The sequence below is a fragment of the Gadus chalcogrammus genome, chromosome 18, assembly GCF_026213295.1.
Source record: "Gadus chalcogrammus isolate NIFS_2021 chromosome 18, NIFS_Gcha_1.0, whole genome shotgun sequence".
Classification (NCBI taxonomy): domain Eukaryota; kingdom Metazoa; phylum Chordata; class Actinopteri; order Gadiformes; family Gadidae; genus Gadus; species Gadus chalcogrammus.
Genome location: NC_079429.1, coordinates 16,972,107 through 16,996,361, shown reverse-complemented (window position 1 = coordinate 16,996,361; position 24,255 = coordinate 16,972,107). Strand labels below are relative to the sequence as shown.

At 46.6% G+C, this 24,255-nt stretch overlaps 2 protein-coding genes across 4 annotated transcripts; both read right to left on the bottom strand.

The window, feature by feature from the left end:
* Positions 1-51: 51 nt before the first annotated feature.
* On the bottom strand, positions 52-10,662 carry dbf4b (DBF4 zinc finger B). The gene is made up of 12 exons (XM_056577654.1): positions 10,563-10,662; positions 9,080-9,214; positions 7,936-8,130; positions 7,302-7,352; positions 7,127-7,193; positions 6,411-6,475; positions 6,276-6,315; positions 6,057-6,102; positions 4,361-4,492; positions 3,633-3,771; positions 3,139-3,272; positions 52-2,890 (listed from the first exon to the last, which is right to left on the bottom strand). Exons 2-12 carry the CDS (start codon positions 9,206-9,208, stop codon positions 1,480-1,482), a joined length of 2,409 nt encoding a protein of 802 aa, XP_056433629.1. The 5' UTR covers positions 9,209-9,214; positions 10,563-10,662; the 3' UTR covers positions 52-1,479.
* A 1,818-nt stretch (positions 10,663-12,480) lies between these two features.
* Positions 12,481-22,587, bottom strand: LOC130371931 (gap junction gamma-1 protein-like). 3 transcript variants are annotated; one of them, XM_056577813.1, is made up of 3 exons: positions 22,298-22,587; positions 21,660-21,733; positions 12,481-14,198 (listed from the first exon to the last, which is right to left on the bottom strand). In XM_056577813.1, the coding sequence occupies exon 3, from the start codon at positions 13,924-13,926 to the stop codon at positions 12,481-12,483; it is 1,446 nt and encodes a 481-aa protein (XP_056433788.1). In that variant the 5' UTR covers positions 13,927-14,198; positions 21,660-21,733; positions 22,298-22,587. The 3 variants fall into 3 exon arrangements, with proteins under 3 accessions (XP_056433788.1, XP_056433790.1, XP_056433789.1); XM_056577815.1 differs by having other exon boundaries at positions 21,674-21,733; XM_056577814.1 differs by having other exon boundaries at positions 22,242-22,312.
* Positions 22,588-24,255: the final 1,668 nt, after the last annotated feature.

The following is a 24,255-nucleotide window of genomic DNA, read 5'->3' as shown; positions in this document are numbered from 1 at the left end:
ATGCTACATAAGCAGGTTGAAGAGGATAACGAAGGAACGATCTACTGCGCTCACACCACATCCCACATAAATATCACTCAGAAAGAAAGCGAACAAAGAAACTTAGCCAGTGGTCATTTTCCATGGTGCATTAGAAATGGTAATAGTTTATTCAGTAATGTTCAAGTTATGGTTATCGACTTAGAGGTGAGGTATATCGAGATTTCGAGAATCCATTTATGGCGAAGTGGTTTGGTGTGTTTATGGTAAAGATAAAAACATACGCTGAAATTCAACAGTAGACAGTCAATAGGTCAATCGGTCCTCAGTGATGTAGAAAATCCTAAAAACCAAATCATGACTTATTTAAATCATAACATTTATTTCAAATTAATTTCACATTTCAAAGCAATAAAATACTTTCACCATGAATAAGCTGCCATTTGTAGAAAACCACTTGCGTCGTTCTCTTCTCTTTACATATATTATTCTATATTGGAGATGGAGAGGAGAGCCGGTTGTCCATTTCTAAGCTTATTTAAGTGATACACCGTCCAAAGTAAAAGGAGTCATTTGAGCTTCACAGCATGGTCACTGATAGCCAGGGGTGTCCCTCCAAACGAGTCCACTGCACAAAAGCACTTCAGTAATAATCAATTCATTATCGCAGATTCTCGGGTTCTCAATCTTCAGCCTCAAGCCTTAAGATGATGAGATTTGGGCCCGGGCCCAATCCCATTTCTACCCCTTACCCCATCCCCTTGTTTTGAAGGGGTAAGGGGTAGAAGTGGGATTAGGCCTTGTTCTCCCATCAGGCCGATCAGAGTATCTCCCCCTTAGACGTCCTGTGCGCAGCCTATCCACTGAAGTGCCTGGAGACGGGGGGTCCGCTCAGAGCTAGTCCTGGCAGCATCCCCTCCCCACAACTATGAGTCACCTTCAATGGTTCCCATGAAGCCGATGGTGCCATTATCACCACCCGGTTCACTGGGCAGGCAGCAGCTGCTTGAGCTACAGCTACTTCCTCCCTGATCCCTAGCAGAGCGCTCTGACCCTGGGCGCTCCGCAGCAACAGAGTGCCGGGATGTACTGGAGGCTCGCTAGCAGCACTTAGGACTAATTGAGTAATATCCCATCGGAGCAGGGCCTCGTTAAATTCTCCATAGCATCAGAGAGGCTGAAAGCCTGATGGGCCGGGGGGTACTTTATGGATAGGCGGTCACCAAAGGGTGCATGTGTGGTTATACTCTCCTCTGGTAAGAGGCTCAGAAGCAGGAAGAGCAGGACGCTGAGGGTGATTGTGTTCACCTTTTACAACCCATTGCCCAGACACCGAGTTCATGGATGCATGATTTAAAAACATTCATCGTAAACTTGCTCGGCTTCTTTTGGAGAACCTAAACGGTGAGGAGGTGAAACATTAAATAAAAAAAAGCGAACGGACTCGGTGGGGGGAGGGAAGGCCACGTGCCCGGTGTCGGACCTCAGCACACCGCCCCGCTACAGGACCCGGCTGGTGGGGGGCTGCAGGGCGGAGTGCAGGCGCGCCTCGTAGCTGCTGTTGTGCGCCCAGGTACAGGCCCTCTGAAGGAGCTCCTGGTCCAGCCCACAGCGACCCCGGGTGGAGAGGAGGGGTTCCTGGGGGGGGGCTCCCGTCGGGGCGAGCCGGGAAAGGAACTCGTGGTCCCAGTCCGACTCCGAGGACGACGGGGAGAGGCCGGCTACGTCGGGCACCAGGGCGGACTCGATGCACACAGAGGAGACGGCGTGGGGGAGGGAGCACTGGCTGGACTGGGTGTGGTGGGACCCGGGGGGGGTTTGGATGGAGAAGGAACAGTCTGGAGTGTTGGGGGAGACCGGGGAGGGAGGTTGGTCCCCCAGACCGGAATGGCTGCTGGCCAAACGACTGGGGGGCTGGGAGAAGACCTTGGTGTCTGGCACAAGGAACGAGGTGAAAGTGGGTTTTGTGGCCTCTTTGACTCCCTCTGGAGGGACCGGGCCACAGGAAGGAGAATCCCAGAGAAGGGACTTTAGATGGAGGGGCTCGCCAAGACCCAAGTCCCCCGGTGGGTCCGACCCCATGCAGGCCTGAGCCACCGCGAGGTCTGTACTGGAGCACACGGGGCCGAGGTGTACAGGGCCAGGGAGGCCCACACTCAGGTCCCCCTCTGGTTTACAAAAGGACCGCTGGTCGACAGAGAACGCCAGCCTCCTCCTCTTCGTGGACTTCCGTCTGGGGCTGGCAGACCGGCTGCGTTTTTTAGAGTTCGACGACGTCGACGCCATCAGGGGGAAGGAGGAAGATCGACACAGGGCCGACGGGGGGCTGGTCTCAGGACACAACGCTCCGATCTTCTCTAGGACATTGAACAAACTGTGGTTTGTCTCAGAACCAGAGACCTGCATGCCTTGGAGGGCGGGAAGGGGCAGGATCGGGATCTCAGGGCTGAGCTCCGGCGGGTCCGAGAAGAGGTCGAGGCGCTCGTAACGGGTGTCCGGGGCCTGGGGACTGAGGACCGGGGGCTGGGAGTACGGATCGGAAGAGGTCCCGTCCGGGGTTAGCTTGCAGGGGGAGAGCGGCTCGAGTTTAGGGGGCTGTCGGAGGGGCGAGCAGGGGGTGAGCGTCGGGGGGTCCAGAGGTCGCAGCCCCATGCACGGCGAGGGAGGACGTGGGGCGGCCAGCAGGGCAGCGAGGATGGGCGCGCAGGTCGGGTGCGAGGCGTGGTGTGGAGGCACGTGCCGGGGGGCTGGGGGCGGCGGGGAGGGAGGCTTGGCGGGGAGGCTGCGGAAGGCCTCGTCGAAGGCCGCCACTGGGTTCAGCAGCGCTCGGACGGCCTTCTCCGCCGCGCCGTCACTGAGGGTCAGCAGGTCGGCCGCACCGGGGCTGGGGCCGCATGCTGGGGTGGGGACGCTGGTGTGGGCATAAACACATCACGATGTTACCGCAGACACTATCAACCGAAATATACACACTGCACCTGTGCAGGTTGAGCTGTAATCAACATGAATATAACATCTGCTATTCATGGTAGGAGAATAATCAAAATAGAGCCAGAAGGATACATAAAAAAGTTTCTGTGTGAGTGGGTGATCCATTAAAAGATTTAAAGATTGATCATTCTTTAAATCTTAAATATAGTGGGGTTTTAGAGGGGTCACCTGTCGAGGGAAGGGTCAATGTGCTGGGGGGGGTTTGGGTCGAAGCCCGGGAGCAGGCTGGCCACCAACCGGTCCAATGCGCTGTAGTTGGAGGCCTGCTGCAGAAACCCACGGTGTGTGGCGGACACCAGGTGCTGAGGACCAGAGTGAGGACACACACAGGAAGAGACACAGGACAGACAGACGGGGGAGAAAATGACTTTCAACGGCATTTGAATCGTACACACATTTCAACGGTTTCAATGGGATTCGAAATGATATACATTAGGGCTATTTCAAATGACACACACACACACACACACACACACACACACACACACACACACAACACACACACACACACACCAAACACACAAACACACACACACACACCACACAACACACACACACACACACACTATATTTCATCTCAAATGTATTCAAATCGGTCACATGAGCTATTTGTTTAACCCTTCACTTTATGTGTTTTTGATTCCATAGTTCCCTCCATGTACCTCCTCCTGGTTGGTGAAGGCCTCCAGGCAGCATTCACAGTAGCCCTGGACCTTGTTGAGCGCCCGCCATGGGGAGGGTTTGAGTGGCAGGGGGGGCTCCGGGGGGCCCAGAGGTCCGCTGGCCACTTTGTAGGACTCTCTAGAGAACATACAATCATTAGAAAGGCTGGTGGAGGACAGATTGGTATCCATTACAGTACAATTGTTTTTTACACAGCTTTACTGAATACCTGATTCTGATTAATCAGTAATTCGGCATTCTGCAGGCTGTTACACATGCAATCCACTGTTCAGGATTAATAGTTTGATGTTTTTGATGCTATGACCATAGTTCAGTGGCCAATTAAAAAAATAAAATAATAATTCTAAAGTTACTGATTACATCACTTTATCTTGAATAGGTTGTTTTAGGGTTTGGTTTTCCTTGTGAAGATGACACAAAAACACTTTAATAGTAATCAAGGATCTAGCACCAGCCCCTTTGTTTTGTAATAGCATAATATAAGACCTACAACTTACCCAGAATGCAGCCGTTCCCTTTCAACCTTCATCCATAGTAAAGTGATAAATGGCTGTTCAGACGTGGCCCTGAGTTCAGAAGACCCTCTGATTGGACTAATAGTAATGTCCAACCAACGTGTGTTGACTAGCTACACTATATTCCCAGGTCGTACTCCCAGTACTGGGCTAGTGCCTGGTTCTTCAGTAGGTAAAAGACCATTACTAACTTGGTGTCGCATTCTTGTTCCGGGCCTTTCTCGGGGCAGGGAGCAGGAGGGGGGGGCTCGGAAGGGCCGAAGCGGCCCGAGAAGCAGAAGCTGGGGAAGCTCAGGGACTGGACGTACAGCGGCTTGTACTTCCTGTGGAGCACCAGTCATCAGGTTAGTGTGAGGGTCAGAAGGCTGCTGAAGAGCACCACTAGAGGGGGCATTTTGGATTGGTGAGTGGCCACAAATGATCCTAAATAATACAAGCATGTCAGGTCGCAAGTTTGTTAACTCTGATATCAAAAGAACTAGAGGTGGACTGAAACATAAACTTAAGGTCTGATTACATTCATTGAAGTCTGTGCTACAAAAGTAAATAATTCCTCACAAGAGAGATGCTTTGGTACAAAATATATAGAACATAAAAAGGCAAGAATGCATATTAAGCGTTGTATTGGAGGCAGACCCTAGCGAGTCTCACACACCGTTTCAGATACCGTGGGGTTAGATTTCCCTGGGCACAGGTGCCATCCGACAGGGGAGGGCTCCTTTCATTAGCTAAAATGACAGGGGCCACTGAAGGGAACCTTTGGCTGGGGCAGAGACCTCCCTGACCTGGCTTGTGTACGGAGCCGTCGCGGTGGACTGGATACGGTATCTGTCCCCACTGGGAGAGCACTGGGCTCCTGGGGGCCGCTTCACTCAGTGCTACTGACACACTAGCTGCCTGAACTCACTAAACTAATCACGATTAGGAAAACCACCAGGGCCGAAACTCAAGCCGCAGGGGTGAGCCCACGCACAGTGGGAGGGAGGGGGTAGCTGCAGACCGGTCACCCTGGGTCAACGACGCCCTTTCTCACTACACTCATTTGGAGCTGAACGTAGCGTGTTCCGGGGCATAATAACCAACCCACCTTCCTGTTCAGAAGGAAAGATCTAGAAACTGATCACTTTTCTCTCTGGCCTCTGGCCTGTTGCTTATATATAGCCAGGCTTTGGAGTCCAAGTCCAAGACAGATGTTTAAATGAGTAAAACAGAACTAGGGGTTGCGGTGATGCGCTGCTCGTGAAGTGCAGTCCACACATGGCCATTGCATACCCCGCCGCCTTAAGTTGTGTGGACACGCGGCTCTTGCACGATGCTTGCAGAGGTTCCACATTTCCGAGCCGCGCACCACGGGACAGATCGCCACATGAACCCTGCACACGGTGCTTACCCCAGGTTTGGTTCATGCTGGCTCTAGCATATCAAGACTTAAAATTACGTTTAAGTGTTGGAATGTGAAGTGGCTAGAGTGTGTTGGAAAAGCAATATTGTGTGGTTAAGGTGTTCTACCCAGCCAGAGGACTTCTGGGTTTGATTCCCAGTGCCTGCTTTCCACCTGTAGGCATCCTTCAACAAGGCTGCATACCTGCTCCTAATTTACATTAATGTGTTTTCACTGGACGTCACTCTGGATATAAGCATCTACTAAATAGTCAAATAATGTACAGTATATACCTCTTAGGTTCCAAGAAAAGGCCTGGATCCCTTTACATATGGGTGTCGAATCCCTTAACATAAAAGGATTTAGAGGAAAAGCTGAGGGGGGGGACGGACGGTATGGCTTAAAGATCTTGAAGGGTATTGTTTCACTTGGATTCAAATGTCAAACAAAGGCAAGTGAAGCACTTACTCTACCGGGAAAAGCATGGAAAGAGGAAACTCACTCACCTGCTTAAATCCTCCACTTTGAGGTAGGGGCATTTCAGACCGGCAGCTAACGACAGAGGATGCAGAACATTGTGGTTCATTTATTATCCATCATTCATTTTATAAATTTAAGAAAGTAAAGTTTGAGTGTTTGTACAATTAATTTAGAACATGATTAGAAATATTTTGAGACAGAGCAGTAAGAGACAGTAATAAAAGTGTTTATGAGCATTAACTAACCTTTAACGACACGAACAGCTACTTTGCTGCAGTTCTTCAGCTGATAAAGCAAAAGGAAACATACAATGTCATCCAAAGCCCATCAAACCAAACTGATATTGATACAAAGATTTTTGCATCTTCTGAGAAAATTACCTCTGCTTTTTTCTGCTTGGTGTTGAAGCTCTCTCTTGTTAATCTTTGTAGGTACAGCAGGATATCTTGGAATCAGTTAAAGACACAACATTTCTCTGCTGAGATGAATAAAGTACATCTTATCTTAACTTAAACACATCCTCTACCATAGAGAGCATCCATTCCACTCCACACTGTGCTTCAAGTCTACAGTATGGACTTTGGAGTCATAAGAAATAGTCCCATTATCCTTAACATGGGACTTTCATATGAAATTTGTCTGTGGGGAAATATGTCTTTTTTTTAACACATACCCCTTGCTTAGCCTCGCATTAAAGAAACATACCATTCCGGGGGATCAACCATAGTGACGCCAAGATAGCAATAAAGCACTTTAATTCACATTTGTGACACTTGCACATGCACGCTAATTGCTCTTCAGCAGAGTTGGTACATGGAAGTAATGTTGACATTTCGTATTAGTAGAAGCTTTCATGGAGCCAGGAGAGACGGTTTCAATGGTTATAGTCCATTAAACAAAACTATTACTGAATATTTGAATTGGCACCCCACCATTCTTAACCTATTGTCAGGAGGAAACCATGAGACCACAACATCCTAACAGACTGTTGAAGCTCATAACAGGAATACGGTGCCCTCTGCTGTAAGCGAAGACCCACTACACCAAGAGAACATTAAAGACAAGCCATAAGGGGGGCATCGGTCAAAAAGGATACCATCCACATAGAGAATCTGCACACCCCACGAGCGGGCTTTCTGCAAGACACTTCCCTGCAGTCGCTCCTGGAAGAAAATAACAACAAAAGGCCTGTTTGTCAGCAGGACTCCACTGCGTCAACAGTTGACATACCAAACCATGTCAACCACTATTGTGACTACAGGACCACTCACATTGTTGCGAATGGCTTTCTCCAGTAGGGCCATTCCACGACTGCCGAAACACTAAAAAAGAAAAAGAAAAAAACATGAGCTAACAGTGTAGTTTTAAACATTAACACTCACCGCAAGTTAAGATTTGACTAGTTGATGAGACTGATTTCTGATGGTTTTGACAACTACGGCAACATAACACTGACCAGATCATTAACGCGTCATTATTCAACCATTACTTTATTAATCTAGGTTGAAACACATCACTATAAAAAAAAAATTGCGAGGGTGAACTGGCCAATAACAAAGCGAAAAACGGAACATCCAACAAATACAAACTCATTTTTGACAACTCATGACAGCAGACTTTCTTTTTAAGGTCTATTTACAGCCCGCTCCAGGATGAAAGAGCAGCAAAAGAGATCTTACCCATCTCAGTCCCATTGTATTTTACATTGGGGGTGTACTGTGAAGCGCTTTGATTTTATGATCAAACCCATGCTAGTATTTTCAAACTCAGCAAACAGATATAATACACAATATACACACTAGCAAGCATAGACCATGCTTAGACAAGAGCACGTTTGTGTCTCTGCAAACACCTCCTCCATGTTTTAAAACAGACGGACAGCGAACAGACAGGCGGGGGACAGACCGTGGGGCGCGCTGGGAGGGGCGTGGTCGGCCACGGCCGGTCCTTGGCCTCCCGGACTCCGTCTCTGGGGGGGTCCGTCTCCCCTCGCCCGCCTTTGGCCTCCGTCTTGGCGGGCTGGATCCTCTCCTCTGGCGACGCCTCCTGGCTCCCGGTCACCAGGAAGGTCACGTCCTTGTGGAGGAAACCCTCCACCTTCTGTCAGGGACACACAAGAGGAGAACAAACGGTAAAGGGTCTGTCTTTATACAGCGCTTTACTAACCAGTGGCCGCTAGGAGTGCTCTACGATACTGCCTCACATTCACACAGCGACGGCGGTGTCTGCCGTGCAACGCGACAGCCAGCTCGTCGGGAGCAGTCAGGGTGAGGCTCAGGGCCAGCTCAACACGCAGCTAGGAGGAGCCGGGGATCGAACTAGCAACCTTCCGAGCCAACCCGCTCTACTTCCTGGGTCACATGCCCCCCGAAAAAAAAGACATCCTGATGTTAGCTGATCACCAGCTCCACCGTTTGCTCTGTTTGGAATCTAGAGGTCCAGTGTGGCTCCACTGCTGGTAAACACTGGAAGGGTTAGGTTCAATTCCCACTGGAACCTCCCATGCAAACAAGGCATCCATGCATGGAATTGGAAGATGCTTTAGATAAAACCCTCTAACAAATGACTTATACTCTTATTTATTAATTCCTCTAAACTGGCAATGGGAGTGGAAAATCAAAGTTCTAGTCTCATCATCATTGTGGCTTTACCAGTGTGGGTGTAAATGCCTCCATCTATGGGTTTAGGAGCCCTATCGGAAATAATTCACTTTGCTGTAATTGTTGGCACTACAGCAAATGTGAAAGGAGATGAATTGCATTTGAGGCCCCAACTATTGTTTAGAAAAAAGGTGACCTTTAGTAGGATAATGTCAGTGTGTGAACGTCAATGTAGATACTAGTCTTCCGTTTTTTACAGTCTTTGTAGCAGGATTACCAAATCATGCGATTTACTTTCCATAATTCTAAATAGAAATATAGATGTCTAGAAATGCACGAATCACACACACAAGCTTTCTGGATTTTCTTCTTCACCCAACGAGAACCTTTCTGGTAGCTTAGAGGTAGCTTGTAGAAGGAACAGGCCTATGTGTAAGCAGTTAGCTTACCCCTCCCAGGTGAAAGATGGCCTCCACCAGCAAGGCGGCTGCCCGTCTCTTGACGTTGTCCAGGAAGAAGGACTTTCCCGTCAGCCTCTTCTCCCCAGGAGGCAGGACACCAAGGAGGCCTCCTCCCATCGCTGACTGCAGCAGCACAGGAACAACAGGCAGGAGAACAGTGTGAATGTGAAGCTAACTTTCCATTCTACTTTTGCATACTTTATTCAGTTCTTCCAAATCTCAGGGGTCATCGGAGATGTATTTGGGTTCGTCGCGGCAGTAGTTTACTCATGAGCTATCGATTTTTTGTATTTGCTTGCATTTAAAAATGCACATGGTTAAAAGTCCTTTGCATACAACAAGACCATTATTGATAGACACTTTTCTTGGAAACAATTTTAACTCCTCTTGGCGTTAATAACTTCATTCTTGCATCTTCATATCTTACAAAGTCCTACCATTTCTATACTATGTCAATTGTGAATAATACAAGAACTGCAATTAAACTGTATTTAAAAATGTTAACTCCTCTTGGTGCTAAAACATTAACATCAAGTTGGGTTATTTTAACAGCACATTGGAGCTTCTTATTTAGACGTCAGATAGATGTTTAATGTTTTCTTCACATAATAAGATAGGTAACGCCATTTCTGACAGATTATAAATACACATCTTCAAATCTCTCTTGGCTATGGCTATGTTGTTTAAAAGGTTTAAAAAAGATGAATGAACACGAGAATTTCTTGGGGAAATAAGTTTTGATAAAGTAACTGCTAAAGTAAATTGTCTCTTAGTTGTAGTTATGATACTTGTTGCAAAGTCCACCTGCCATTTCCATACTATGTGAACTGTATAATCATAGTAAAGGTCGAGATTTTACATTTTAAAATGTCATGTTGACTGCAACATGCAACACATCACGATTGGCTGATTGTGGCTTTAGTCAAACATGCCCTTAGATACATGAGACACAGACCTCCTCTTGAAGAGCTGGGAAGATTAAAACCTTTATAACTTAATAACATAAACCATCATATATGCATCAGTAGTACCATTACTATTGCAATATAAACCATGGAGGATCATGTACACCAGGGCACACGGTCATGGTAAACTGCTTTGACCTACATGACAAAAACATGTAGTCATCGAACCAGTCACACACCTTAGCTAAGCTCCTGTTTTGAAGGCTAATTCAAGTTATATCAAACTTAGCTTGGCTCCTGTTATTAAGGCCAATATAACACACCTTAGTTAAGCCCCTGTTATTAAGGCTAATGTAACACACCTTAGGCTAATATAACACCATTTAGCTTAGCTCCTGTTATGAAGGCCAAGTTAAAACCCCTTAGCTTAGCTCCCCTTATGAAGGCTAAGTGAACAGCCCTTAGCTTAGCTCCTGTTTTAAAGGCTAAGTTAAAACACCTCACTTAGCAAGGGAACGGACGTCTGGTGTCCTACCCATCCGTTGCAATCATAAAACAGTACTCACTTCGTGTTATGCCCAAAGTGATATTGGTGGCTTATCTCACTTAAGAAGAGTATATAACTTAAGGAGTACAGACAGCCGGCCCGGCTGGTTTGGAGCAACCGCCGCTTTTTAAAAACAAAAGCCCAAAGCCAACGTCACATCCGGTATTATACGGCCCAAAAGTCTGTAAATAGAAGGCACCAAGAAGAAAAAATAAATGTTGACGATTCATTTTTATAGCGATTTAAAACAACACTTCTAATAAACAGTTATATTATTTTTTGTAAAAAAACAAAACACCAGCTGTCCTATCAGATCTGTACTGAAAAAGTTGTACATTTAAGCAATCAAATAACACCGTTGTTATGGTTAAAGTATTACCCTAATTTCCATCTGTTTACCAGGGATTGATTAACATTCTCATTCAATTCGTGGAGGTTGGGGCATCAAAGGACCAGACATGTTGTTTCCTCAATTTATTTATGAATGCCCTTGAAAAACAACACATGCAGTTTTTAATTTCAACACAATAAATGACTTTCCTATATCGAAAACAGCACAACCCTTAATAACTTTTACAATCTAAAGACATCTGAGAAACTTAACTCAAGCCAGAAGCACCTGGATAATTATTTATTCCCTTTCTTCTTTAATGCATTCAGTTTCAATCATGTAAACAAGGCCTTAATAAACTTTATTGGAAGGGAGAGGAACGAACTTCATGCTTCACTGTAAAAAAGCTATTTGACATTGGACAGTAGACTACATTTAAAAACAGCCTGTTTGATAACAGCAATGTCAACCTTTTGCAATACAATACATAACAACACTGAGTGGTTTCAGTTGGTTCAACACTCACAAAACAGAATCTTATACTGGAAAATTATATTTCTTGACAAAAAATGTAAGCTTTTCACGCAAAAATAGCTTGAACAAAACATCATGGACGATATGTTGTGCATTGCAAAACAACACACATTTCTTGTGGCACTTTTGACAGCAGTTATAAGAAGAACTTATTTTTCAGGAATTATTCATGCATTTGACTCCATGTGATGACAATAAACGTTCAGTTTTATATGTACGATTATATTGCACGTCGAAAGAGAAGAACAATGTAAAATCGGATAATGCACGTTTTAACCACATGGGATCACGAGTGGCGGCCGCGTTGTCTTGGGGTCAGTCAGAAGTCTGACTGACCCTATGTCTTTTTAGGGATGCGGTTTCCAAATGACATTACTCTTTCAGTTGCAGGTAACCTAAGGCACGTTGGATAACACAGCATAACTCCTCTTTTACAGCTAAACGTCTTCACATAAATGAACACACCATACAAAAATAATAAATACCAAATCAGTAAGGGATTATGCTTCCTTGAGTGCTAATGGCCTAACAATAGTTTGGTTCCAATACAGTTAGCTATATAAATAACTGAAACATGTTTGGTTATAGATGAAATGCCCCGGAAATATGTTTCAATTAAATGTGTAAATGTGTGTAATGTAAAGGGAGATTTAAAGGGAGTATTTTAAAATTGTACACACTAACTTCCCCTAAAGAAAACAAACATCACCATCCAAGAGCATTTGTCCCAAGTCGACCTTGAAAATAATACGAGAATATAATAACACAATTTGTTTTAAAAGATTTTAGAAAATATTGCTAAATGTTGACGTCTTAACATTGTGTGTTTTGCAGTGTTTTTGGCACATCAATCACTTCTTGATGTGAACATCATTTCACACTTAGTTGAGGTTGCATACCCTTCACTACGAGTCCCGCGTAACCGAACAACGCCGCGCAAGACCGGCTAATAGCTAAGTATTCACTGGACACCGAACTCACTGATATCTAAATGAGGCGTGTTAACCACGGACCCAGCTCCACCCTGCCCCCCCCCCCCCCCCCCCCCTCCAGCCCATCGTACTCCCCCTCCCTAGATCCACTCAGACCCCTTCACCTCTCCGTACTTGCTGTTGCAGCTGCTCCCACTGCTCCCCCCCTGGCCCCTGCCACCGGCCCGACCCGACCCCGTGCGGGACACGGCCCGCTGCTTGCGGCCCCCGCTGTTGGCCTTGTTGCCGGGGGACCTGCCGTTCTTGTTGTAGTCCCCCTGCTGGCCGTAGGCGTTGATGGCCGCCTCCAGCCGGTTCTGAGCCAGGTGCAGCTCCTTCCGCAGGGCTCCGCAGCCGCCGCCCACACCGGTCTTGGGGAGGTTCTGGTCGTCGGCGAAGCGCTGGTTCTCCTCCTGGGCGATGTTGGCCCGGTTCTGCTGGCAGGCCGCCTTGGCGTTGGTGAGGTCGGTGAAGGGCAGGGCCGCGGGGGGCGGCTGCAGCGCCGGCTCCTGGTACTCGTTGGAGTCCAGCGGGGGCTTGACTGCGAAGTTGTAGCCGGGCGGGGCCGACGGCGTGTTCCAGGAGAAGGGCACGTTCCCGTACGCGGGCTCCGTCGCCGGCCCTCTGGCCACTCCGTACGGGTGGGAGGCCTCGTCGTTGGAGGGCGCTGGGGAGCGCTGGGAGCCCAGGATGTCACATATGGTGCCCACGCCCAGGTGCAGCATCTCCCAGAAGTTGAGGGCCAGGCAGAGCAGGGACACGGCGTACATGATGAGCAGGAAGATGGTCTTCTCGGTGGGCCGCGACACAAAGCAGTCCACCGTGTGCGGGCAGGGCGGGCCCGAGCAGGCGTACGTGGAGGGCACCGCCATGCCGTACAGCGCGTACTGCCCGAGCAGGAAGCCCACCTCCAGCAGGGAGCGCGCCAGCAGCTGCAGCACGTAGATACGCATCAGCCCGTCCTCCTTGATGCGCTGGCGCCCGTCGTGGCGCGCCTTGGCCTTGACCCCTCCCCCGTCGGCCCCGCCCGCACCCCCGTCGGCCCCGCCCGCCGCTCCCCCGGCCCCTCCGCCGTCGCTCTCCGGCTCCGCCACCTCGTAGATCATGGGGTCCTCCTCGTGGTCGTCCTCCGCCTCCTCCACGCCGCGGTGCTGCCTCCGGGCGCCCGGGTACGACTTCCTGGGCGCGCGGCGCTGGGGCAAACCGTCCCCGCCGCCGCCGCCGACGCCCGCCCGGTCGTCGGCGCGGGCGATCTTGTTGACGGCGTAGCCCAGGTACATGAGGGAGGGCGTGGCCACCAGGATGATCTGGAAGACCCAGAAGCGGACGTGGGAGAGCGGGGCGAAGGCGTCGTAGCAGACGTTCTCGCAGCCCGGCTGGCCCGAGTTGCAGATGAACTTGCTCTGCTCGTCGTAGTAGATGGACTCGCCGCCCACCGCCGTCAGCACGATGCGGAACACGATGAGCACCGTCAGCCAGATCTTCCCCACGAAGGTGGAGTGGTTGTGGATCTCCTCCAGCAGGCGGGTCAGGAAGCTCCAGCTCATGGTGGCGGGAAGGGGAGGAAGCAAGGGAGGGATGAGAGTGAGAAGGGAAGGGTGGCCGGGGTGGAAGCAGGAGAAGGGGGGAGGAAAGAGGGAAGAGTCACAAGGGAAGAAGCAGGGGGGAGGGGAAGTAAGGAAGAAATTAGGGGAGATGGTATTGAAGAGATTAAAGTAGGAGGCAAGGGAGGAGCAAATGGAGAAGGGAGGGAAGGATGGAAGGAGCCACGGAAGGAAGGGGGCAGGGATTGAAGCACTTTTTGCGCTATGCAGGACCCCTGTCAAAGATAAAATAATGGGCTGAAGATTAGTGCATGGAATCTGGATTACATTAGCATTATTACTGTTGTCTCATGCGGGCCGAGGTTTACCTTTAAACATTATATTCCCCAATTTATTATGGATAAATAATTATTACAGGAATAAACATACCAATGGGAAAGAAATGAAAAATAAACGTACGATAAAGAGTTCTAAAAATGGGTTCTGGATAATTGGTATCTATATAATTATTGTAATAATTTAAACCAAAAACAAAATATTCACGATTTTAAATGGAATTAATGGAAGTACAATATTTGAATAACTGATGAGGAAGAGATAGTGATGGTAGAGAGAGAGGGACTGACGAGAGAGACAGTGATGATGGGAGAGAGGGAGAGAAAGGGAGCTTGGAATTTAAAAGTGTGTGAGAGAACGAGAGTAGAAAATAAGACACAGTCCCTGAAATCTGTTACACCAAAAAGGCGGGTAAGAGTGTGTTTGTTGAATTTGGATCCAAAATGTAATTGCTTTGCGAAGGTCAAGCCGTACACCACAAAAACATTTCAGAACCATAACCAAGTTAAGTGTATGTGCTTCTGTGAACCTGCGTGTGTGTTATAAAGGTGTGGGTGTATAAACTGGTGTGTGTTTGTGTGTGTGTGCCTGTGTGTGTATTATAAACGTGTGGGTGTATAAACTGGTGTGTGTGTGTGCCTGTGTGTGTATTGTAAACGTGTTGGTGTATAAACTGGTGTGTATGTGCCTGTGTGTGTTATAAACATGTGTGTCTATAAACTGGTGTGTATGTGACTGGGTGTGCCGCACAGATCCGCACTTCCGTCTTTAACTAGGCATCCCTCCATGGGAGGGATGCCCACACATGCTAACCATTATCAAGGCCAGGAGACCACCACCCATCAACCTGTGGAAACACACATACCACCCTCCTGCACTAACACACACCCACACACACACACACACACACACACACACACACACACACACACACACATACACACACACACACACACACACACACACACACACACACACACACACACACACACACACACACACACACACACACACACACACACTCTCTTTTGCAGGCATGCGCACATACTTGCAAACAAATTCCCGGATGCCTGTTCCCAGACAGGCACATGTGAATGCTCTCTCTGTCACCACACAGGCACAAACAGATATACAAACACACACACACACACACACCACACGAACACACACACACACACACACACACACACACACACACACACACACACACCACACAAACACACACACACACACACACACACACACACACACACACACACACACACACACACACACACACACACACACACACACACACACACACATGTTTCTGTTCAGACGACAACATCATGAACGTGCTTTTCCTGTATGCATATTAGTGCTCCACAATATATTATTATCAGAAATCATAAAGTGCGAGACACTCCCAGCCACGTGTCTACCTGTCTTGCAGCATTGTCTGCAGGCGCTACTGCAGAGCTTGGTACCAAACCTCAGCACTTTTTAGCGTACCAAACAAAACCCGTCCGGTTATACAGAGAAAACCTGCTGAGATTTAGTTAGGTAGCGATGTTCACTTCTTGAAGCAAACGACGTTGTTTAGTGTTGTTTAGGTTTAAGTCTTATCCTAGCTAGCTTTGTTGTCTTATTCTAGCTAGCTTTGTTGTATACTGGGAATGGGTTAACCTAGTGATTGTTATTGCTTTGCACTTGGTTCTATGAACATCCTTACTGTACCGACAGCAACATATTGTTTCACCTTCTTCTGACAAATGTACTAATTGTAATTTGCTTTGGATAAAAGCGTCTGCTAAATGCTCTAAATGTACATTTTAGAGAACAATGTTACAGGTTACACTTAACAAGTGCCGTAGAGCGCCCCCTAAGGCTTGGAAAACAACAATGCACTTATCCATCACACATAACATTTAGTATTTGGAACCAATGGCCCAGGTGGTGGTACTTCAAGTGTTATAACCATGCGCTAAAGTGAAGTCCTGAGGTTAACCAACAGATGGAATGAAATATAGCATCATGCTGACACAACAGACAAGCCTGGATGCTAGGCATCCTCTGTGGCTGTAGGGGCTGCCAGACGCAGGCGGACGGCCTTAACATTGAGGAGGTGAGCCTGAGCCTCAGAGCAAAGACATTAGAGTTGAGTGAATTGATTTTGACGCGATAAATTGGCCTTCCACCGAGGCCTGGGTCCGTTCAAAGTCAATATACTGTAGTTGTATTTAAATAGGAGAGGGGAGAGGGGCTAGGATGGAGAGCCAATCAACGCATGCAAAGTAACCGTGCTCATTTGTGAGAGAATGTTAGGGACTGAAAGGATTTCAAGTAGAATTGTACACTGCATTGTGTGTGTGTTCGTGGGAGATTATGTGTGAGTGTGTTTTTTAGATTGAGTGAGGGAGTGAGTGGGGGACTGAGTGAGTGTGTGTGTGTATATATGAGATGAGTGATTGATTGAGTGACTGAGTTTTTGTGTGTGTATGTGTGTGCGTGTGTCGGTGTGTGTGTGTGTGTGTGTGTGTGTGTGTGTGTGTGTGTGTGTGTGTGTGTGTGTGTGTGTGTGTGTGTGTGTGTGTGTGTGTGTGTGTGTGTGTGTGTGTGTGTGTGTGCGTGTGTGTGTGAATGTCATGAGAACACAAACAGATTTGTCAGACAGTCCTTTCGCTGACACTGTGATTTTGTAGCCACGGCAACGTCTATAGCTGCAACACTTTATTAGTATAGGTTAGATGCAAACATTAAAAAACAAACCCACTGGGTGAAAACATCAGGGATGTCAACATTCTTGGCTGATACCAACAATCATAAAATACTGCAAACATTTGGCTTAATTATCTTTTTAAAATTATTTTATGAAATAGCACAAACAACTGTGACTAACAATACTGAGATTACATATTTTATTCGCCCCATCTCAAATTATTTGGATGATAACGGCGGATATACATGTCGGAAAATATATTGTTGCCTATCTAGCTGAAAACAAGGCAGACTAATTCAAAGTGCAACACATCTGTGGTAAATGCTTGTGTATACCATTGCGAGGATTAACTGTTTCCTCTCAAAACCCTTTTGTATGTTTTCAACAATAACTATCAGTTATCTAACTATGTGACCTTGCGATCGTTGTAACTCAGTGAACCTCACTCTCTTCATCCCTCTCTCTCTTCTTCTCACTCTCTCTACGCCATCACTCAGTCAACCTCTCTACAACCATCAATTCAAAAAAGAGACGAGTCATACAGTCATACTACTGTATGTCAACTCTTTGCCCAAGGCTCAGTGTGACTAACACAAGCATCGTAACCACCACTGACACACAGACAACTGCACCCGCTCACAAGCTCCAGGCATCAAGATCCCCACACAGATGGACCTTGGACCAGTTCAGGGCCAGGGACACGAGAAGCCATGATCTTTGCGTGCACTGTTCAAAGGACTTGTGGAGGATTGTGTGGGTGAGAAAACTTTAATGATGTCTCTTAGGAAAACAACATCTAACTATCTAGCATGTGTCATCCCACAAGGCCACAACACATCTCATCCAGAGGCAGCTTGGAGATGGGTGTGTTGTGCACAAGGGCACTTCAACTTTTGTTTTGAACCAGCCAAGCCAAGTGAGATGAATCTCAGGCGGTAGAAACAAGCATGAAGTTCTTGATACAGTCTTTAGTTGGTATGCGGTATGCGGAGGCTAGTCTAGGGGTGGATGCTGAATATAATGGGATGACATCCGGTGAGCCAAGCTCGATCCCCGGTTCCTCCTAGCTGATTGTTGAGGTGTCCCTGAGCAAGACACATAACCCTTACTGCTCCCGACGAGCTGGCTGTCGCCTTGAATGGTTGAGTCTACCGTCGGTTTGTGAATGTGTGCATGAATGGGTGAATGTTAGGCAATACTGTTAAGTGCTATGAGTGGCCACTGGTTAGAAGAGCTATATATTAATGAAGGCCATTTAACATTTACTTTGTGCTTTAACCAACTTGGGATGTCAGGGACGCTAGGTTCATACTTTTAGCAGTCTGTGGTTGGAGTCAAATGATAAACAGCCACAAACAAGCTAACTATTTGGCTTGGTCTGATGCCGTGGTGCAGACCATCACTGAGACGTAGAGATCAACGGATGTTATTGATATAGTAAATACCATGGGGGGAGGAAGATGGGGGTCATGAGAATTACCAGAACTTAAGATGGGGTCACAGGCCAGCTATGTTTCAGCACTACTGTGCGTGGGACAAACAGTGTCTTGGAGGTCAAACTGTCAACGGTTTGCAGTAAGGATGACTCCCCAGGGGGCCGGAGAGAACAATGAGACATCAGAAAAGACCGGACTCGATTTGAAGCATGCTTTGCCCAACACGTTACAGTTACTTTTAGCCTAGACTAGCATCTGCAGCAAACATATTGACTAGAGGTCCAACATACAGACATCATATTGGTAAGTCACTTCCCGATTGACATCGGAGCTGGATAGGTAATGAAGGTCTCTAGGGAGAGCGTCTGTAGCAACCTACCTCGCTAGCAGACTGCCATCGGGCTTGTCCTTCTGTTTATCAGTCTGTCCTTCCATCAGTCGGTCTGTCATTCTATAACCATCTGTCTGCGTGCCTTGCTGCAGGTCTGGCTGTCTGTCAGTAAGTCTGCAGGCGGCCTGGCTTTCTGTTTGTCTAGCCACACAGCACAAGCAGCAGGTGTGCACAAGGGCTAGCAACAAGATAGCACACATCTTTTGGTATAATGGCTGGAGGAATATTCAGCACAGTGCTGAAAGAAATTAGTAGAATACAAACTTGAGAGGGAAAGGATAGCAGAGGGCACAGCCCTGGACTCCTCAGCCCTACCCCAAACTGTTTTCTAAACCTGCTTTCCTGTCTGCATTTTTGTCCACTGAAAATAAATAAATACACAAATGAAGGCTCATGGAGGCCTGATCTGTTAAACGACTAGCATCATTAGTGGTCGCACGACTCCGAGACGCGCACATCTGGCCGTGTTGTATGATGCTTCACGTGCCATCGGTCTGTGGTACTGTCTGTCTAGAGCAGCACACCAGGGAAAAACTATTTACCGTCTACAGGGAGAGATGTTAATACCTAGTCCTGCTGTAGTATTAGATATTCTAGCATCGGAAATGTATTTTAAATGTATGTACTTCAGTTAATAAATATTGTATCATCTTAAATATGCAGTCAAACATTTTAGTAGTGACTTTGTCTGATGTCACCAAAGATACCTCCCCTGTCTCTTGTGGCCATTACCCTGGAGAGATAAATCTTCAATTTTCTCCAGCTTCAGACATTTTGTACAATTTCCCCCTGAAATTATTTCAGATTCTGATGATGTATACGTCTGCTTTTTTTCTGTTTGTGCCGCTGTGTCACTTTGCATTTGAACATTTTAGCCTTTGCATTTGAACATTATGCAGGGCTCAGGTCTGAATAAAAAATTCAACAAGCATTATTCAACATGGGCAAGGGGAGGGGGCAACATAAGGATAACTTATCGATGATGATATATAATATATATGAATAATATATATATTTATTTATTTTGTCTTTTAGCATTTAGCATCTCTCTTTTCATTTACTTTCACTTATTACTCGACAACTCCAAGGATATTGTTTCAATCCATGTACTAAAAAACCCTCCTCCTCATGCATTTGTTCACTGGCCATCATTATCCTGCCACCAATTCAAAACATAAGGCAGCAAAATCTACCAAGCCAAAATCGTGAATATATCTTTACAACCTCTTGTCTAATATACAATTCAATAAAAACTAATTTCCATCAGCACGCATGCTGTGAACAAGCCAGGCCTCTTCTCTCTCAGCGTGACGTCCCCTTAGACAGGCATTTTTCCATACCTTGGTTTCTTTAAAGGTCCAAACATCAATTAAGTTATTTTACAACCCGCTGTGGGAAGCTGCGGGCTGCAGAACTGGGCCGGGTGGCATACGCTAAGGTCGGAATTTTATTCTTCTTCGCGGCTTCGAAGCGTGGCATTCATCCAGTAACGGTTACCACTCCCAGTGTTCTACCACAGAAGAGGAACAGTTATACAACAAGAAGAAGAACCACAGGCGAAGACGAGCCAAACAGGATGGTTACAAAGGATTGACTGTCATGTGTTCCATTCGAAACCAGAGGTGAAGGGGAGGTAGCGAACAACACATTCTGTCCACCATTCACATTGACTATGTTTGTGTTTTTTTTAACCTACCCTACACAGGCTCATGTCAATGCAAGTATTTTGGACAATCACACACACACACACACACACACACACACACACACACACACACACACACACACACACACACACACACACACACACACACACACACACACACACACACACACACACACACACACACACACACACACACACACACACACACACACACACGCACGCATTCTCTTCATCAGTTCAGATATTGCTGGGCCTCCAATATTCATTAGGGGTCCCAGTATCCCAGTGGTAGAATCTGCAGGATTCTTCATGGCCAAAATGTTAGCAATCTATTTGAGGTAATCTCAACACATACAGTAAAACAGCCAGTGTTTATGAACAGATCCAAACAACACCATCTATAGCCTAGGGTGCTTGACTAATTTGAGAGCTAGATAAAAAAGTAGAGGGCTGGGATGTCCCAGCCAAGACGACATGCCGACGGTGCGGGCTCTGTTTACACTGCTAATGACAAGCCTTGTAATCACATACTTCACTTCCTTTTCTCTTGAGTTCAAGCATGGGAGGGTACAGATATACCGACAGTAACAGCGGATGGGGGAATTGTTTCTTATGACATAACCTTGACTTGAGTATCTCGTTAAGGCACCCTGACATAACATTTGAAGGAGCCAAATGTTTTTAGCTCTGGTTTTTAATAGGTTCTTTCATTAAAAAATCAACTAATTTCATTGCTCTTTTACTTTTCATATTCTCACTTACCACTACACCTCTAACTCATATGTTCCTTCTCAATGTTGTTTCGACCTGAATAAATAAAGTCTTGGAGTTATTGATGTTGATTAACGACCCTCACACACAGATCCAATGGTGCATTTTTTTTGCATGAAGTGTGCTTCTGCGTAATGTTAAGTTAATGTCAATGATTGTGTTGTGACCCACTCCCTGTGGAATGAGTTTCTAAGATGTGTCACACAGCTTGATTGGTAGTAAGGTGAGATGTCTGTTTTCATTTGAATCATAAACAAACTCTTGAAACTTGCACCATGGACAGAATTTACAGAATATGGATGGAAGACAGAAGGGGGGAGATAGGAAGGGGGTACGGGAGGCAGGAAGGAAGATGGTGGGGGAGGGAGGGAGGGGTGGATGGATGGATGGAGGGATGTATAGATAGACAGATCGAGATTTAGGGCATCATTTGATTACCTGGTTCTGTTTACCTTTACGCCTTTTGGGTTGCCGGTGTTTGTAGGTCAAAAATCGAAGACATTTTAAAGCACCTGCCAATTCAGCACAAAGGAAACCAGTATTAAAAAAGAAACAACGAGAAACGAATGGAAACCAAATTGCAGTCTGACATTTATTTGAGTTATTATTTAAACTTTTATTTCGAGATAAAAACATATTTGATGATGATTTGATGAACATAATTCAATCAACAAATTATTTGGCGTAGGCTACACGTTCACAATATATTCATATCGACATGAGGAAGTTTGCTAGCTAAGTTCTGTAGGCTATGTTTTGAGGGGGGAATTTGTGTTTGTGAGTCAGACCTAAATAACGTTAATACAAACATGGGGGTCTTAAATGTAAATCTTAGGGTCGTTTAAAAGTTGTAAAAGAAAGTGCAAAGCTGACGAATAAACCAATAAAGTTACCTGAGATATCGACCCGAGGGCAGTGTAACAGCTAGCTAGACACAATTATATTTTATCAATTAACCATATTAAATTATATTTTACATTTCGCTCTGACACACTGGTCTGGTCATCTTAAAATACATACTTTTACCAGACCGCTGAGAAGAAACGTGGGCTTCAAAGGAGAGAAGGTGTATTTACCACAGCGTCCTCACGGTGTCTCCGGCTCCTCCGAGTCCGAGTCCGACCACATGTGGACCCGACAACACTAACACCTCGCAGAGCACCCCGCCTGACAGGGTCCGGGGAGACGGTCCATCCTCTCTGCCCCTATCTTACAATGGGAAGGGGTTTTACCTTAAAGCCACACTTTAAAACGTGAACTCGCGGGAATCCTCCAAAGTGTGAAGCTTAAACCCGCCGGTTGACTGAGTGGTGAGTGAGTATTACCCCGACCACCGTGGGCAACCCAGAACCCACCGCCGCTCACACTGAACCTCTGATGGGAGTCTATCAGCCGCAGGGAGGGGGAGGGTGTGTGTGTGTGTGTGTGTGTGTGTGTGTGTGTGTGTGTGTGTGTGTGTGTGTGTGTGTGTGTGTGTGTGTGTGTGTGTGTGTGTGTGTGTGTGTGTGTGTGTGCGTGCGTGCGTGCGTGCGTGCGTGCGTGCGTGTGTGTGTGTGTGTCTATGCGTGCGTGCCTGTGTCCTTTACAGGCTACCTAAAAGTTTGCTGTGAAGGAAAAAAAATACAACTTTTCTTTCATTCGGTTATTGTATTTTTCACGTGTGTTTAGTGAGGGAGAATTAGAAGGCCAATGGAGACATGTGCATGCCGATGAGCTGGGTGAGCTACGAAGGAGGCTTTTTGACATGAGGAGCCATTGACTGGCTTTTCTTTGGTAGCCCAGAGTCTTAACTGAGTTATGTTTCACCTCGGCCAGTAATTGAATGGGGGAGAAATCAATGACGTTATCCCCCAAAGCCAATTATCGGATAACATTGGCCCTTAAAAGTGTCTTAATGGTTGTGAGGCGTGTGTTTGGGGCGAGGGAAGGACATACTAACAGTCCTACTGTCTGTATCAGCGGATGGGAGAGCATCCAAACAATCATTGAATTGATCAATTATCAAGTCATGTGAATGCATTTCACAATGAAATAAAAATAATACATTTCTGTATTCCATATCTGAAATATGTATATCATCGATCATCTGTGTGTGTGTGTGTGTGTGTGTGTGTGTGTGTGTGTGTGTGTGTGTGTGTGTGTGTGTGTGTGTGTGTGTGTGTGTGTGTGTGTGTGTGTGTGTGTGCGCGCTCGTACGCGCTCGTCAAAATAGGCTCCAGCCTATTGCTTTAGGTTATACTCCAATTCTCTTATCCTTTAAATAATTTAGAACCGGATTTGACAACAAGTTACATCTAATCACTTTCCCATATACAGACAACATGAGCAGAAGTCTAAATTATTGTATATTGAGTGAGAATTTCAGACACTCACTATTAGGTGTCCGATGAGTATGAGAGGATGGCCTAGGCCTACCATCACTGAAGTACAAAATGACTCACTGACGTACACACAGAGAGACACAAGTCAAATCGATTGAGATTAAAGATTTAAGATTAGTCGACAGACTTCCTGCTGATCGGACAGACAACACGACATGAGTTGGGCCTGTTGCGATGTCCTCTGACGAGTTCAGAGGAGAGACGAAGCAGGCATCTTTTCTTTTATATGGTCCACATGGAGAATGCTGAATCGCAGGATAACTTTAGCCTACTGGCTGGCATCAGCAGCACTTCCAACTCCAGGCTGGATCTGCAGCATCGCAGCAGACGGCCAGCGTCCTCAGTGCAGCTGCACTGCATGCAGCCGGTATTGGGCTAAAGAAAGAGGGGAGGACATGCAGCAAAGGTCCACGGGCAGGAATCGAACCCGGGTCCCTGGGGTAAGGCACTGGCCTTAAAGGGGACATATTATGAAAACAACACTTTTCCTGGGATTTGGGGTGTTGTTTAGGGTCTCTGGTGCTCCCACACGCATACAAACTTTGAAAAAAGTCTGTACATGATTTTTTGAGGGAGATATGCATTTCTGAAAGTACCCCGCCTACAGTTACCAAACGAGCGAGTCTGTTTCGGTGCCCCCTCCTACGTGGAAA

Bases quoted from the DNA above. Each gene is read 5' to 3' on its own strand.
- dbf4b (XM_056577654.1), bottom strand. From the start codon at position 9,208: ATGGGAGGAGGCCTCCTTGGTGTCCTGCCTCCTGGGGAGAAGAGGCTG. The intron at 7,353-7,935 runs GTCTGTCCCCCG...TTTCTTTTTTAG, and splicing joins CCCTCCCAGCGCGCCCCACG to TGTTTCGGCAGTCGTGGAAT. The intron at 6,103-6,275 runs GTTAGTTAATGC...CTCTGTCGTTAG, and splicing joins AGCTGTTCGTGTCGTTAAAG to CTGCCGGTCTGAAATGCCCC.
- LOC130371931 (XM_056577813.1), bottom strand. From the start codon at position 13,926: ATGAGCTGGAGCTTCCTGACCCGCCTGCTGGAGGAGATCCACAACCAC.